Here is a 15,658-nt window from a genome sequence, read left to right on the forward strand (position 1 = left end):
GTTCAAACCCCAAATAATGTTTTTGTGGAGAGTTTCTGCCTCTCGTCTCTTGCATTAAAAAAAAAATGTTTAGAGGCATATATGCTTGTAGACAAGGTTTTACGGTATGTTAAGAAATGAGGTACTGTACATTCTTTTCTTTTTTTTTCGACAGCCATAGTGTTACTGTCTATGATTTATTAACAAATATTACAATACAACAGATGGCTGAATTTATGTTATAAATTTTTAACATCAAAAAGGACAAAACAAAACGAAAACAAACAACACAAAAAACAATGATACAGACAAAAGGAGGTACCGTACATTACATTCTAGCGGTACGGTACCTCTTTTCTTATCATAAATAACGAACCACTTGTCTTGTGTCACTGAAATTCCAGTGTAGTAACTGGATTCCTTGCCCCTATGATATACAAATTTTGTTACCAGTGAATTATTATTTTTTGAGAAAAATACAAAAATAGTCACAAATTTATCAAGGGGTGTAGGATTCTGGCTGCGTTGGCATCCACATACTCACAATAGTACAGTGTTGACCAGATGACTACGGTTCCAGTTTACTCCACTAAACGGATACAGACACATTTTCTCATGTGTGTGAATTGATGTTACTGTACTTATAAAACCAGACAATCCCCCCCCCACATCGGGGCCTGAGATTGGAATTCCAGTTTCCTTTCTCACAAGTAAGGGCTAAGAGTAAAATTGTACAATTGTGTTTGGGAGTTGCCTTCTCTCTTTTCTCTTTTTCCTAGCTATTTTCTTCCATTTCTTGCTTTGTTTATCAAAGCTATCTAATAGGCCAGCATGCATATATATTAGCCTACACTGGCTATCCAGGCTTGTGCATTTGTATGAGCTTGGAACGGTCCATGGTTTTCCATGGATTATTAGCATGTGTTCCTCACGGACCAACCTGGGTAAACAAACAAACAAACAGTCCCACACACAGTCCCCATCTCTTCCTAGGCTAGATTTACCATAGCGCCATAATTTGGCATGATAAAAATTAATTTAAATTAAAGTGCAAATTTATGTCAAACTTGGGCTGTTTTGGAAATTACTTCACCTCCCCTGGACCCCCCCCACCACCAGCCTGGCAAAGTTCGCCTCTTTGCACATGCCAAATTTTTGGGTTCCGAATTATATTTGATGTTTCTGTAGGCCCTACTGTTTTCCTCTGCGTTAAATTCCTAAGCCTTATCAGAGTGTGTTATGTAAATGAGTGCTAAAATTGCTTGCCCCCCCTTGTATCAACCTGCCAAAATGCTTGCCCCCCCCTTTTGGCTTAAAATTTTGGCTTAATTGCCAAAAAATTCTTGCCCCCATTTACCCCCCCTGAACAGCTCATGATTATTTCACCATAGACCGTGGACTATGATTGTACATGCAGCCCCTTCGAAATACGTAGTACATGGGTGGAGTAGGGTGCGGTGGGTGTAATACAGGAATCCGGATAGCCACAGGGGCCCTATGCAATAGGATCCTCCGCCTTCGCCCCGGCCATGCTAGCTCTCCTGACCGTGGAAATAGAAAAGTTTCTACAGTTCCACATGCAGAATAGGGGCCAGGACAACGGCACTCCTGTAATATAATTGCCCCCCCGTGCCCTCTTCATGAGTTGGATTTGTTTTCAAAAATTGGTGCAACATCATGGAACCTACGTACACTAGTTTTCCAAAGTTTCTCACTTCTGAGGGGGCACATCCCCCCTCAGAGCGACGCGATGGCCGCTTTGCAGCCATTTTTAAATTTAATATACCGTACCGGTATATATTTTTCAAATATTGGGCTCCCCTCTGACTGCTCTAGATCTGCCACTCTCCTGCCCCCCCCCCCATCGGAATTTTTCAAAATGAAGCCCCAATTGAAGCCATTTTTGGTGAACATTTTTATAACAAATTACACTACATTGCTGATAACAATGATTAAAGTTGTGGGGAATTGATTTTACCCCCCACTTGTGTCCCCTGCCCCCCCTTTAAGCGCTTGGCTGGCAGTCACGGAGGTGGTAGTATATCGCTGATCAGCACCAGTCTGAACGCTAGGCCTACATAATAATATTATTTTATGTGATGATGATACCAATGACTACAGCAGTTGAGCTTTTCCGGGTTTCAATTATCGGGTTCTCATCGTGTTTTTTTTTCTGATCTTTGATAAGCTTACCTCTCTTATTATGTGACATGTCATACAATCCTTTCTTTTGTGTGAAAGATCATGAGATTATGTAGTTCTCCTCTGCAGGCTTTTCCGTCCGTCTTCTCGAGATTTACTCCCAGATTTAATATCAGTAAATATCTTCCCTTCCGATGACATTGACAATGTCATCGTAAGATTTCATACATTGGATTTGTGGTGTGGTATTTTGTTTACATGTGTATCAATATACAAGAATATAACCTACCTTATGAATATTCCAAGTAACATACATCATAATCTGGGACGTCTTCCACGTTGATATTTCCACCTGCTGAACCTCTTCGAGATATGACATCATGGGATGAGTATTCATACCTGTATTTTGGGTGGGCGTATAGTAAAGGCAAATAAGAGGGCGCTCATTCCAAACTCTGATGGGTGGGTTCCATGGGTTAAGGGTGTGGATACAGGGCATGGGCAGGTTGGGGGTGACAAAGATGTATTTCAAGTTGTATATCACCTGCGTATGATAGGGTAGCTGCAGGTAATATGGGACAGCAGGTAATATGGGACACCTGTTTTCATTTTAACAAAAAGTAGCTTAGAGAAGGTACCGGGTAAACACTTTAAGTTTTTTTTTATCTTTTGACATAGTAGGCCTATACGGTATTCACATTAAATACACTATAAATATTACCGTATAACAACAAAAGTTATTGCACTGCACATAATCCATATTATAATAGTAGATGTTATAAAACAAATTTACAGGCTTCTATAGGGACTGCATTAAAGACAATTGATTCAGTCCTAATTTGGTCTAGAATTGGTGCATTCTTCCAATCATTCGGCAGAGTATTGCAAAGAGCGAAGTACTGAAAAAGAATGTTGCCAGTGCGTGGAATGCGGTGCCTAAAATACTCAAGTGAGTAGATTCTTCTTCTTCTTCTTCTTCCTTATAAGTGCCTCCCTCATATGTATGAGTATTGTCGCACTGCGTAGGCCTACAGACAAGCTGTACTTATTTTTTACTCGGGAACCTAGAGTAGATGAGTGTATTTTGAAGTACAGTCAACATGACCGGGATGATCCCCTGCTCTTTTCGAATAGCCTGTGACGTTCTTTAACGTGCACACTACATTAATGTGAGAAAATATGCATGTACACGGGACCGACAGCTTAAAGTGCCCTCCGAAGCACTAACTGAAGTGTCTTGCTCAAGGACACAAAGAGCCGGACCTGGGATTCGAACCCTGTGACCCTTGGGTTCACAGTCCTATGCCTTAACCGCTAACCATCATCATCAAAAAGATCTTTTATAAAAAATAAAGCCAGCTTCAATCCAGTCTCTATAGAAAGGTGTTTTCTTGTTACCAGTTACAGCATCATTGTTCCAAATGATTTGATTGTAGTAATCAGATATGTCAGCTTTATTTGAACATTTAGTATTGAACCAGACTTTAAACATGTTGTTATAAAAAACAGGAAAGGTGTCAATAACATTCTTGCATACAGTGTTGATTTGGTTGAAGCTACAATTACAATTAAACACATTCATACCCAAACCAAACTTGTTGACATAGTAAAGTGGAATGTTCTTCCAGCAAGCAGGACTAGAATTGTTTAGTTTTTTGATCCAAGACATCTTTAAAGCATTGAAAAACATCCACCTGAAATATGTTTATACCACCTCTTTCATAATCTGCAATAATGGTGTTCCGCTTCACCGCTTCCACTCTATTCCAAATAAATTAAAAAACATAGTGTTTAATTTCTTTACAACTCTCTCAGGAAGGTCTACAACTGGAGCAATGTATGAAAGTTGTGAAGCCAACAATGTTTTCACGATCAAGTTTCTACCAACCATTGATAGGCCTCGCATCTTCCATGCACGGATTGAACACTCGATCTTATTCATTTTATCCTCCCAATTACAAGACAAATGATTTATTGAGATACTTGGGGAGAAATACACACCAAGGATTTTAACAGTGTTATTTGGCGCTAATTTCCAGTTAACATTTCCGATGCCGAAATTATTATTTTTCAAGGACCCAATCCACACGGCTTCACTTTTGGCATGATTTACTGAAAGACCAGATAATCTTGAAAAGTTATCAAATACATCCATAACCGTTTTAACACATTCAGGGTCTTTTACAAAATGGTAGTATCATCTGCAGAAGTAGAGATGCGAATTTCTTTACGCTCATAGTTCTCAAATGGTAAAGTAATACCCTGGATTTGCTTGGATTGACGAATTTTACAAGCGAGCAACTCCACACTAAGGACGAAGATCAAAGGCGAAATCGGACAACCCTGACGTACGCCACAATTTACATCAAAGGAACTTGAGATGTGACCATTATTAATAATACAATTAGTGGTATTGGAAAAAATAACTGAAATCCATTTTCTGAACATTGAACCAAAATTCAATTTTCTGAGCGCATAAAGTTTAAGTTGATTTGTTAGGTGTTTAGAGACATCAATTGTGCTTCTAGAAATGCAGTTTTGGAGTCTGTGTATTAAACTCTTGGAAATCAATGCCAAAAAGAGTGAAATTGCCCAAAAAATTATGTCGTTTTTTTGGCCTGATATAAAATCAATGACGTCACATTTTATGATTGTGTATCCAAAACTCTGGTACTGAGGGGCATTTGTCATTTTTATGATCTTTAGGTGATGGGTTAAGCTTATCAGTAGGTAGGCCTAAAATTCCACTGACAAGTGGCACTTTCCTTTTATAAATGATTATTTAATATGGGACACATAGGAAATTGTGTGCATTGTCAATGCGAAAAGCAAAACTATTTAGAAAATTGACTTTTCTTGTAGAAATTTGCATTTAACATTCAAAATCATGTAACAAAAATGTTTTTAGAACAAAAGAGTGATTTTCTGAACTTTTTGATTTTCACCATAGAGATAACACAGTGTCCCATATTACCTGCACATGCAGGTAATATGGGACACTTGACGATGACGTCATTTTGACGTCATAGCGTCCAAACAAACATAAAAACAAGGTAACATTGCCTATTTTATTAATCTTAAAGGACAGGTTGTTCATCATAACAATCTCTTGTGGGCATATCTTCTTTAGTTTTTATGCAAATAAGCTAAACGTCCTTTATTCCCTGCAGGTACCCTACATAGACCTAAAAATGTATTATAGGCCTATATGCCCTAACATTAAATTATTTGTTTGATAATCTATTGCCCAGTAGGCCTATTATTATTGTTTTTTGTCGGGTAGCCTGACTCTATGTTATTCACTGTAGGCCTACTATTAAACAAACGCTGATTAAATTATAATTATTTGTTAGCTAAAAGGTGGTAGGCCCTACAATACACCGTTTATCGCTTTGTGATGTACCTACCTTCATCAATATACTTGTTAATTTAAGAAATAAAGGGTAATGCATGATCCTTTACACGAAAATAATGTGTCCGAGGCAGTAAAAACGTAAATAATTGTATTCATTCATTCATATTTATTCAGTACTCACATAAAAATATTACAGCACATATGATAAAAAAAATATATATATACATTATAAATACATACAAGATGTGGTCAATTGCATGAAATACCAGATATAGCAACGAAATATATGGATTATGGAGCAAACACCAGACGATTACCCAAGGATAGCCCAAAAAGCCTCAATAAAATTGAGGCTTATTTCCATTGGGGTCCTTAAAGAAAAAAAGAAATGGGAAACAAGCAGATTAGGTAACAGAACCAAATAATTAAATAAATAAATAACTCCCAAACCCAAAATATTGCACATAAACAATAAATAAATAACACCCAAATCCCATATATTGCACATAAATTACGACCAAAAGGAAAAAGATAAACCCCATCAATACCTAATGAAAGAACTCTGCTCAGTTCTTATGGCTTGGTGTTTTTTGACGGTATTTTTAAATTGGGTTAAATTGGTGATCTGTTTGATGGAATTTGGTAATGAATTCCAATGTTTGATGCCACTATAAAAAAAAAAGGTGTGACTAACATTACCATGGTTTCTAGGAACAACAAAATTGTATGAGCTATCCCTGGTACCGTAGAATATGTAAAGATTTTGTACGAGTAAAATTGGCACTTAGATAGACCGGGGCTTTTTATGGAAGATTTTAAAAACTTGATTCAGTTTCAACTGAATCACCCTATCATGAACAGACAACAAACCAATTTTGTTCCGCACTGCCTGACCAATATGTGCACGAGGTCCCAACTCCAAAATGAACCGCACAACTTTATTTTGCATGGTTTGCAGCCTGTTCTTAAAAATGTTGTGAGAGAGAGGAATACCATGAAGAGCATAATAATAACACATAATGAAGGCATTGCAAAGTTTAAAGTACGATCTTATAATATGATATTGGTTAATTTTTATCAAACCTGAATTTTTGCATATTTGTAATGTTTACACATGTCCCAACTTGCACCTAAATGGAATCGGCCAAATTTGTTGTCTTTGTAGGTCAACAGAGCAAAGTTCGACACATTATCATAATTTAAAAATTATGATAATAATTATGTCCTCCCATAGAACTGCATGTTAGACGGCCAAAATAACCAGTGATGGGGTTTCTTTCACTTTACCTTGTTATTTTTAACTTAAAATGGACATCAACCCTTCCCGTCAGTTATTACTAATTTTATTTCAACATTTTGAATAAAGAATAACAAAATGAAAATTTGACGGAAATCGTACATTAAAACCATATTATAACATTTGCTGAGGAGAACGCCCTCAAAAAATTTTGAAATTCTGGTTTTTACACAATTGTAATGTACTTTAGTCAATAAAGATACTCTGCAAAAATCACGACTTTAGGTGCTGTAGTTTTGTCAAAATCCGAGATTTTGAATAAAACGATGGAACAGGCGTTTTATTATTATGATGGAAATATTAGTCGAACACGTATGCACAGTACGTACACGGCGTGCGGGATACACATACACACACCCCGATGATCGTACCGTATTACAACCGCGGGAGTATCATGCATGGGCGCTAGTAGTAAATTCCAATTTTCTATGCTTAACCTCACTTGCTCGGCTCAAAATTAAAAGGGGACATATCTGACAGTAAAAGCTAATTTATGGAAAATAAATAGTAATCTATTTTTACAGAAATGTTATAATATGGCTTTAAGGCTTTAAATTACCAGCTTGTATATACAAGAACCTCAACCGTGCGCTAGCCTTTTAATAATTTCCTTTGCTATTATGTTTATATGAGATTGATGAAAAATAAAGATTGATTGGTTGATCGATTGATTGATTGAATAACGTTTTAAAAACATTTTCATTTATACACCCCGACATTTAAATGTTATTAAAATGTTTTGAAAAAAAAGACACCCAACATTTGAAGAACATTTCTGTGTAATTGCTGGGTGCAAATAGTTTAACATAATTCCGTTTTTAAAAGTTGCAAATCTTTTAAAAACTAGATTGTCTCAGCATCAGCGGATCTTAGGCAATCATGTGCATCTGAGTGCAGAGGCTTCTCCTCTCAATTTCCACTCGAGTCCACTCAAGCCCACTTCAGAGTTTCTGGCCTACCTTCAAGCTATCAAGCTATTAATTCAGGTCATAGATTAGGGTTGTTATTGTTGTTTAGCAACAAGCCCAATTTTTGGCCACTCAGCTGTCACTTTAGTGGTGGACAGCCAATCAGGTCTTCCGTTCTTTTTTCCATTCCGTGGCCATAGTTTTCTTGTGATGCACTTGCATCCTCTTTCGATCAGACAGGACCAAAAAATCCCACCTCCCTCCCATTATTGGGAAGAGTATTTCAGTTAAGGGGGTATTAAACCCCTGGGGTAAATTTGTGACTATTTGTGCACTTTTCTCCAAAAATAATAACACACTGGTAACAAAAGTTATGTATATTATTGGGGCAAGGAATCCAATTACTACACTGAAATTCCAGTGACTCAAGCATACTGCAGTTACTGTCCGTTTTCCTATACACAATACAGAGTGCTCTCACCATTGACGCGCGACCTTTACAAATAGTGTATGTTAGAAGTATATTGCATTTGCCTAGTTAACATCACTGTGTGAAAAATAACCGGCCAATATTTAAACTATTCTCCAAACTTCTAGCAAATATATTTCTCTAACATGACCTAAAATTACAGCTAGGTTAGATGTTCAGAAATAGTCGCACTTTCGTAGAATAACTTAGGGTAGTGTAAGGGGGTGCTCGCTTCAGGCCTTTGTATGTATATGAGTGAGGGCAAAGCATAGCTAGCTCATAGCTAGCCAACTCCCTGTGTTAATTGAATGGAGATTTGACCGAAAATATTGAGCTATATTGGTAACGGACCGCTCCGTTCTGAAGGATGCCACAAAAAAAAAACGGTACAAGCTACATTTAAACTATTCTATGAAATTCTAGAAAATATAGTTTTGTAACATGTCCTAAATGTTTAGCTAATTTAGGTGTTTGGAAATAGTCGCACTTTTGTGTTTTAGGAAGGATATGTAAACGACAGATAACACCAAAAATATGAAGAAATTATTTCCAAACCGTGTTAAGTCAACAATCATTATGTTGCTCATTTTCAAGAATGCTGGTTAACAAAAAGCAGGCCATTGTCTCATTTCGTGAACAAAGGTCCACATACCATTGTTTCCTTGCGTTTCCTTTATAATCAGTTACCCAACTGAAGCTGTATTATAGCACCTCATAGCGATACAGCACATATAAAACAGACACATGTGCACAACCAGAGAAGATCCGATTTAATCAGTTGAGCTGTTTCAATGAGTGTTATCTTGGTTTAATAGCTTTTAATGGGGTTTAAGTCCTGCAAAAGTCGAGATGAATTCTACTGTAGACAAAGGTCGAGATGAATTCTACTGTAGACATGACTGCATCATGGACAAGCGGTTCAGTATATATGATAGAGATGATCTTATCATATGATAAGAATCTCGTCTGTAGATTGTCTCCCCTTTCTACTGCGCTTTGTATGGAGATTGTCACCACTTTCTACTATGCTTTTTCTTCTTTCTTCTAATACGTTGTAGTGTGTTTTCATACAAAACGTTTTAAAACGTTTTCATGACCTTTATATAACCCGACATTTAATGTTTTTAAAACATTTTTATCTAAACCAAAACCATTTAAAACGTTTTTGTGTTTGCTGGGTAAACATACTATATCCAAATAACTTAAAATCTTTCTTATATTTCTGCTCCAATCGATTCACATCCCCACGGAAAGTTCATTCATGTATGTGTGCTGTGTATCAGCATCAGAACTGTTAGTTTCATGACCCTTAGTTGACGAAACTACACTTTCTAATTCCGGTGCGCCTAATTTCTTCAATATAAATTTGGCATCAGTGTCCATAGTTTCAAGTTTACCGATGATATCATAGTCTATTTGACATGGAAAACACAATTCATTGATCGGCTTCCAATGCGCACCATAAAACCGTTTGTAATTAAATTTTGTATTTGGATTACTTACAAATTGTACAAACGCTGGCCACGTTGATTGGTTCCCACAAGGTAAATCCAACCATTCTTTATTTTGTTTCGTTACATATAAATACATTTTATACACCCAATGTTGCCACACTTTTTTATGGTTATGTTCAAATTTGTCCCGATATGCCGATAACGCCCGTGTAAACGGTTCTCGCACTATGATAAATTTGGTGTAAGTTTTTAACCGATGTATAACATCGTCAGGTGACATGCGCATTAGTCTCCAATCGGACTTGTCAGAATATTTGTGGATATGCTGATTCAATGACATTACATTGCTGATAAATGATTGGTTATATGGAGCCTCTCCTTTGTTTAAAATGTAGAAGACTTTCTTCCAATTGCTGCAAGCTACTTTGGGTACATTACAATACAGAGCTTTATGTTTATCGGACACCCAGAGAAATGACAGCAAGTTTTTGTGATTCATAAGCCACCGTTTCAGGTTTTTCGGTGAGGTTTCATTGTAAGCTGCACATGCTTGATGAAGAGTTTCTCGTCGATGGGATTGTAACTGCAACCACTGGCATTCCTCATCACAAAATTGCTGTAAAAGAAAAAAAATCAATCAATCAATCAATCAACAAATCAATCATCCAATCAATCAATCAATCAATCAATCAATCAATCAATCAACCAACCAACCAACCAACCAACCAACCAGTCAATCAATTAATCAATCAATTGATCAATCGATCAATCCATCAGTTAATTTAACTACTACCTAATTATTACTATATAGCATTTAAAACACATTCAATTGATCAATCAATCAATCAATCAATGAAGCAATATATAAATCAATTAATCAATCAATCAATCAATCAATCAATCAATCAATCAATCAATCAATCAATCAATCAATCAATCAATCGATCAATCAATCATCAATCAGTTAATTTATCTTCCGAACAATCGGAATGGTAGTGCTGTATTTTTCTGAACATTGTAAGAGCATAGATAACTCGTGCATGGCGACTATTGGACTCACTTATAAGAGTACCGATTGGTTGCTTGATTGCACATGTATAGACGAATCCAAATCCACGCATTCCTACACCTGACTAGCAGCCTTTAGTTGGGTAGCCGTCGACTACAATGCACCCAAAATGTGAAATGATTCGGCCTTGGCGGAAATTTTAAACTGCATTCCATCACCCGTGTTACACCTTCCCCGAAAACACAGGTAGACAAAAACAACACAATATATTTCCCTCACAGCTTCTACATGGTCTATTCGCTGTTGAAGTGCCATATAATAATCGGATTATAAACTACACCATATCAAACGCTACAAATGGATGTACTTGCGAACAAAAGGACTATGTATGAATAGATGCGACGGGATTAGGCCTTATACCTGCGGAATTATCTCTATTGTATATATTATTCTATTAACCCTCCTCGTCCTTGCACATCTTCTCTAGGTGTTAGGCGGCTTTTATTTTTGCACAATTGGGCACTCAAAACACCAGGTTGGTGCTAGCATCTACCCAAAGATGGCCGACCAAATCCTGACCATGACTTGGCTCGTTGGATTCGTCTATACGAATCCAAATCCACGCATTCCTACACCTGACTAGCAGCCTTTAGTTGGGTAGCCGTCGGCTACAATGCACCCAAAATGTGAAATGATTCGGTCTTGGCGGAAATTTTAAACTGCATTCCATCACCCGTGTTTTTACACCTTTCGCGAAAATACAGATAGACAAAGGAATGATTAAAGTTTACAACACAATAGGCCCTATAGTTCCCTTCGGCAAAACACACAGCTTCTACATGGTCTATTCGCTGTTGAAGTGACATAATAATCGGATTAACTACACCATTTTAAACGCTACAAATGGATGTACTTGCGAACAAAAGGACTATGCATGAATAGATGCGACGGGATTACCTGCGGAATTATCTCTGTTGTATATATTATTATATTCTATTAATCCTCCTCGTCCTTGCATCTTCTCTACGTCTTAGGCGGCTTTTATTTCCACAATGGGGCGCTCAAAACACCAGGTTGGTGCTAGCGGCTACCCAAAGATGGCCGACCAAATCCTGACCATGACTTGGCTCGTTGGATTCGTCTATAGAGGAATCCAAATTCACGCATTCCTATACCTGACTAGCAGCCTTTAGTTGGGTAGCCGCCGGCTACAATGCACCCAAAATGTGAAATGATTCGGCCTTGGCGGAAATTTTAAACTGCATTCCATCACCCGTTTTACACCTTCCGCGAAAACACAGGTAGACAAAAGAATGATTTAAGTTTACAAGCTTCTACATGGTATATTCGCTGTTGAAGTGACATAATAATCGGATTAACTACACGCGGTATCTATGCATTGATGTACTTGCGAACAAAAGGACTATGTATGAATAGATGCGATGGGATTACCTGCGGAATTATCTCCATTATATATATTATTAGCTATTATTCTATTAACCCTCCTCGTCCTTGCATCTTCTCTAGGTGTTAGGCGGCTTTTATTTGCACAATTGGACGCTAAAAACACCAGGTTGGTGCTAGCGGCTACCCAAAGATGTCCGACCAAATCCTGACCATGACTTGGCTCGTTGGATTCGTCTATTTTCGAGAAGGTTTTTTACGTTCTAAAAACGTTATTAAGAGCCGTTCTAAAAACGTTTTCACAACGTTTTTAAAACCATTTTTTCTGTCACCCAGGACGTATTCAGGACCTCCAGAAAACGTATCGGATGTTGTAGCACGCAACGGACGTACTAAGAACGTTGTAGAAACGTGCAATGCGTCCTGAAAACATTATAGCAACGTAAAAACGTATTGCATATTTTGGGGCTTTTTTTTATTGCAGGATGCACTTGTCACCACCAGAAAACGTATTTTACGTTTCTACTACGGGGATAAAGACCTGTATCGTTTTAGTGACGTATAGAAAAGATTTTCTTGTACACTTTACAAAAATGTTATACATATTATACAAAACTATAGGTCCGGCTTCTAAAAAAAAAAAACCGCGGTCCATGGCAGTTTTACAGTGCCCTAGTGACGAAAACTCCGGGCGAAAACTCTGTAATATAAACACGAGAACCGTGTGTAGTGATACGTCTACAATGGTAGTTAATCCTGTTACATCATCATTTCTACGGCGAATAGCCATTGGCGTTAAGCCTATTCGCTGTAGAAGTGACGTAATTAATCGGATTAACTACCATTGCAACAGATGAATACAATTTTGAACATATCGCCTTGCACTACAACGTTCAATCGGCACCTATGCATTTAAACATAGATGTCAAAGAACAGGGATAAAGACCTGTATCGTAATTCTATAGAATATGCATATTATGCTGATCACTCGCACCTGTTAGAGTGCAATCTGCTTGTAGTGCAGGGCGATATATTCAAAATTGTATTCATATATTGCTATGGTAGTTAATCCGATTATTACGTCACTTCTACGGCGAATAATACTTACCTGCCCTTGACGTTGAGGATCTATATGAGAGATATGTTGATATCTTGTACTTGCGGCGGTAGGGCGAACTGCTAAAGAGAAAAATAAGGTGAAATTAACTTATAAACGAAATCAACGAGAGGCACGTGATGGTCGGAATTAATTCGGCCATTACTGGGTTCCCTCCGCGCCAAACTGGTGATGTGACTGCCCAATTTGTAATTTATGAGACCTTTTTGCAATGAAATTAATTTTCTCGGTCAAATAAAAAATGCAATGTTAGATAAAACCATATTTCTTTTAGTGTTAGATTTTTTTTATTTTTAAGACCCGTACTTCGCGCCCGTGAGCTTCTTGTGGAGTTCCTTTTTTTAGCGTTTCAAACTAATATAGTTAGCTAAACTGCTACAGAAAAATTTGCCCAACTCTAACATCGTGTGGGTCTATATAATTATTATAGTTTTGTCAGAATTTCCGTTTTGATTTCACCATTTTTCACTTGCAACTGCCAAAACGTCAAACTCAGTACTTTATTTCGAATACGACCAGCAGAAATAATCGATATTTCTATTGTGATGCAGAATCAACCATCCATAGGCCTATTTACGCGTTGATTTTGTATCCAAAAAAAGCTCACGGGCGAAGTTGAAACCTGTAAAATCGGAAATCTTACACTATAAGACTAAGTTTCGCAACTATGTTTAACACCAGGATTTAAAAAAAAATATAGTAGCCAGGTCAGTGACATCCCGCTATCTCTAAGGACCGCTATCTCTAAGGTTCGCTATCTCTAAGGTTCGCTATCACTAACGTGTAAAGTCTATGGAGATCAGAATCCCGCTATCTCTAATGAGAAAAGGGTTCGCTATACCTAAAAAAAGGGTGCGCTACTTCTAAGGTTCGATATCGCTAATATAGAATAAGGTTCGCTAGTTCTAAGGTTCGATATCACTCATTTTAAATAAGGTTCGCTATATCACTAATTTAAAATAAGGTCCGCTAACACTAATTTTGAATAAGGTCCGCTATTACTAATTTATTGAAGGTTCGCTATCTATAAGGTTCGCTATCACTAATTTCGATTAAGTTTCGCTATACCTAAGGTTCGTTATCACTAATCTTAAATAAGGTCCACTATCTCTAATTTTAAATAAGGTCCACTATCTCTAATTTTAAATAAGGTCCACTATCTCTAATTTTAAATAAGGTCCACTATCTCTAATTTTAAATAAGGACCGCTATCTCTAATTTCAAATCAGTCTTATAGCGGGCCTATGTTAAATTAGAGATAGCGGGCCTTATTTTTAATTAGAGATAGCGGGCCTTATTTGAAATTAGTGATAGCGAACCTTAGAGATAGCGAACCTTCAATAAATTAGTGATAGCGGACCTTATTTAAAATTAGAGATAGCGACCCTTATTTAAAATTAGTGATATCGAACCTTAGAAATACCGAACCTTATTCAAAATTAGTGATATCGAACCTTAGGTATAGTGGACCTTTTTCGTAATTAGTGATAACGAACCTTAGAGATAGCGAACCTTAGAGATAGCGGTTCTTAGAGATAGCGAACCGGCGCCGCCCCCCCCCCCCATTTCATGCTGATACTATCAACATGCGAAGTTTTAGAATCATTATAGGCATATAGCTATTATGCCTACAGGCTACAGCCATTAAGTTTCCGATATATAGATATTTCCTATAAATAGCCTCGCAGTAGTACAGTCTTTATCAAGTTGAACTTCTTCAAAGCAGTTTTACAAACGTGCTACTACATGTAATTTGTAGATTTACTTTTAGAAAAAAGGTGCAACTTTAGAACCTTTTTTGTCTCGTATATAGCAACATAAGATTCTATAAAGAACCTAAAAAGTTTTATAAAGAACCTTAAAGATTTAAATAGTACTAAGAACTTTCTAATTCATGAATTCAGGGACTCATCGCAAAGTTAAGAAAAGTGAAAACGAGTGTTTCACCCCTTAAGGTTGTAAAAAATGATTTTCTTGGTTATAACCATTATTTTCAGTTCTACTGAGAACCGTTGAAAGGTTCTTTTATCAAGGGTTCCTTAAATGTTCTTCAAGATTTAAGGTTCTACAAAGAACCAGTATCTTGGCTAAAGAACCTTTTTGTTCTACAAAGACAAAGAATCCTACTGGTTCTCGTAAAAAGGGAGGGGGGGGGGCAAAAAAGTTTTAGGTGGTAGGAAAGGGGGGGCAAAAAAGTTTTCCACTTTAAAACCCAAAATTCCAGCCCCCCTTACCAAAGTATTAATGAACACTCCCTAAGCTTCAATAGAGGCTTTCTTGGGTTATCCAGGGTTGTAAAAACCCGAACAAATCAAATCAAAAAGGCCTTTCCTTTCCCCCATCTCTCTCATTCATAAGTTATACCTACTGTAGTACTTCGTCACTCCTGCACTGTCTGGATAATAACTGAGAAATAAAAGTCCCATAAGAATAAGAAGTGTGAAAAAAGCCACCAGACTGGTAGTATTTCCAACTGATTTGAAGCAAATCATCGTCACCACTTTGTCATGTTATTTCATTCGGT

At 37.2% G+C, this 15,658-nt stretch overlaps 2 protein-coding genes across 4 annotated transcripts in view; both read right to left on the reverse strand.

The window, feature by feature from the left end:
* LOC140135874 (CMP-N-acetylneuraminate-beta-galactosamide-alpha-2,3-sialyltransferase 2-like) overlaps positions 1-2,491 on the reverse strand; it is a 120,810-nt gene extending 118,319 nt beyond the window's left edge. The window contains exon 1 of one of the 2 annotated variants that reach the window (XM_072157524.1): positions 2,411-2,491. The gene's annotated coding sequence lies outside the window, so the exon portion shown is untranslated. Of the gene's footprint in view, positions 1-2,172; positions 2,348-2,410 lie in introns of those variants that run through there. The other variant, XM_072157523.1, reaches the window with a different exon arrangement.
* A 6,497-nt stretch (positions 2,492-8,988) lies between these two features.
* LOC140135875 (carbohydrate sulfotransferase 8-like) lies at positions 8,989-15,658 on the reverse strand. Of its 2 annotated transcripts, none has more exons than XM_072157528.1 (3): positions 15,503-15,658; positions 13,126-13,193; positions 8,989-10,220 (listed from the first exon to the last, which is right to left on the reverse strand). In XM_072157528.1, the coding sequence occupies exons 1-3, from the start codon at positions 15,624-15,626 to the stop codon at positions 9,387-9,389; spliced, it is 1,026 nt and encodes a 341-aa protein (XP_072013629.1). In that variant the 5' UTR covers positions 15,627-15,658; the 3' UTR covers positions 8,989-9,386. The 2 variants fall into 2 exon arrangements, with proteins under 2 accessions (XP_072013629.1, XP_072013628.1); XM_072157527.1 differs by having other exon boundaries at positions 13,126-13,196.

The sequence above is a fragment of the Amphiura filiformis genome, chromosome 16 (genome assembly GCF_039555335.1).
Source record: "Amphiura filiformis chromosome 16, Afil_fr2py, whole genome shotgun sequence".
Taxonomy (NCBI): Eukaryota; Metazoa; Echinodermata; class Ophiuroidea; order Amphilepidida; family Amphiuridae; genus Amphiura; species Amphiura filiformis.

Excerpts from the sequence above, each read along its gene's own strand:
- LOC140135875 (XM_072157527.1), bottom strand. The coding sequence starts at position 15,626 with ATGATTTGCTTCAAATCAGTTGGAAATACTACCAGTCTGGTGGCTTTT. Across the intron at positions 13,197-15,502 it reads AGGAGTGACGAAGTACTACA|CAGTTCGCCCTACCGCCGCA; the intron begins GTAGGTATAACT and ends TTTTCTCTTTAG. Across the intron at positions 10,221-13,125 it reads ATCCTCAACGTCAAGGGCAG|CAATTTTGTGATGAGGAATG; the intron begins GTAAGTATTATT and ends TTTCTTTTACAG.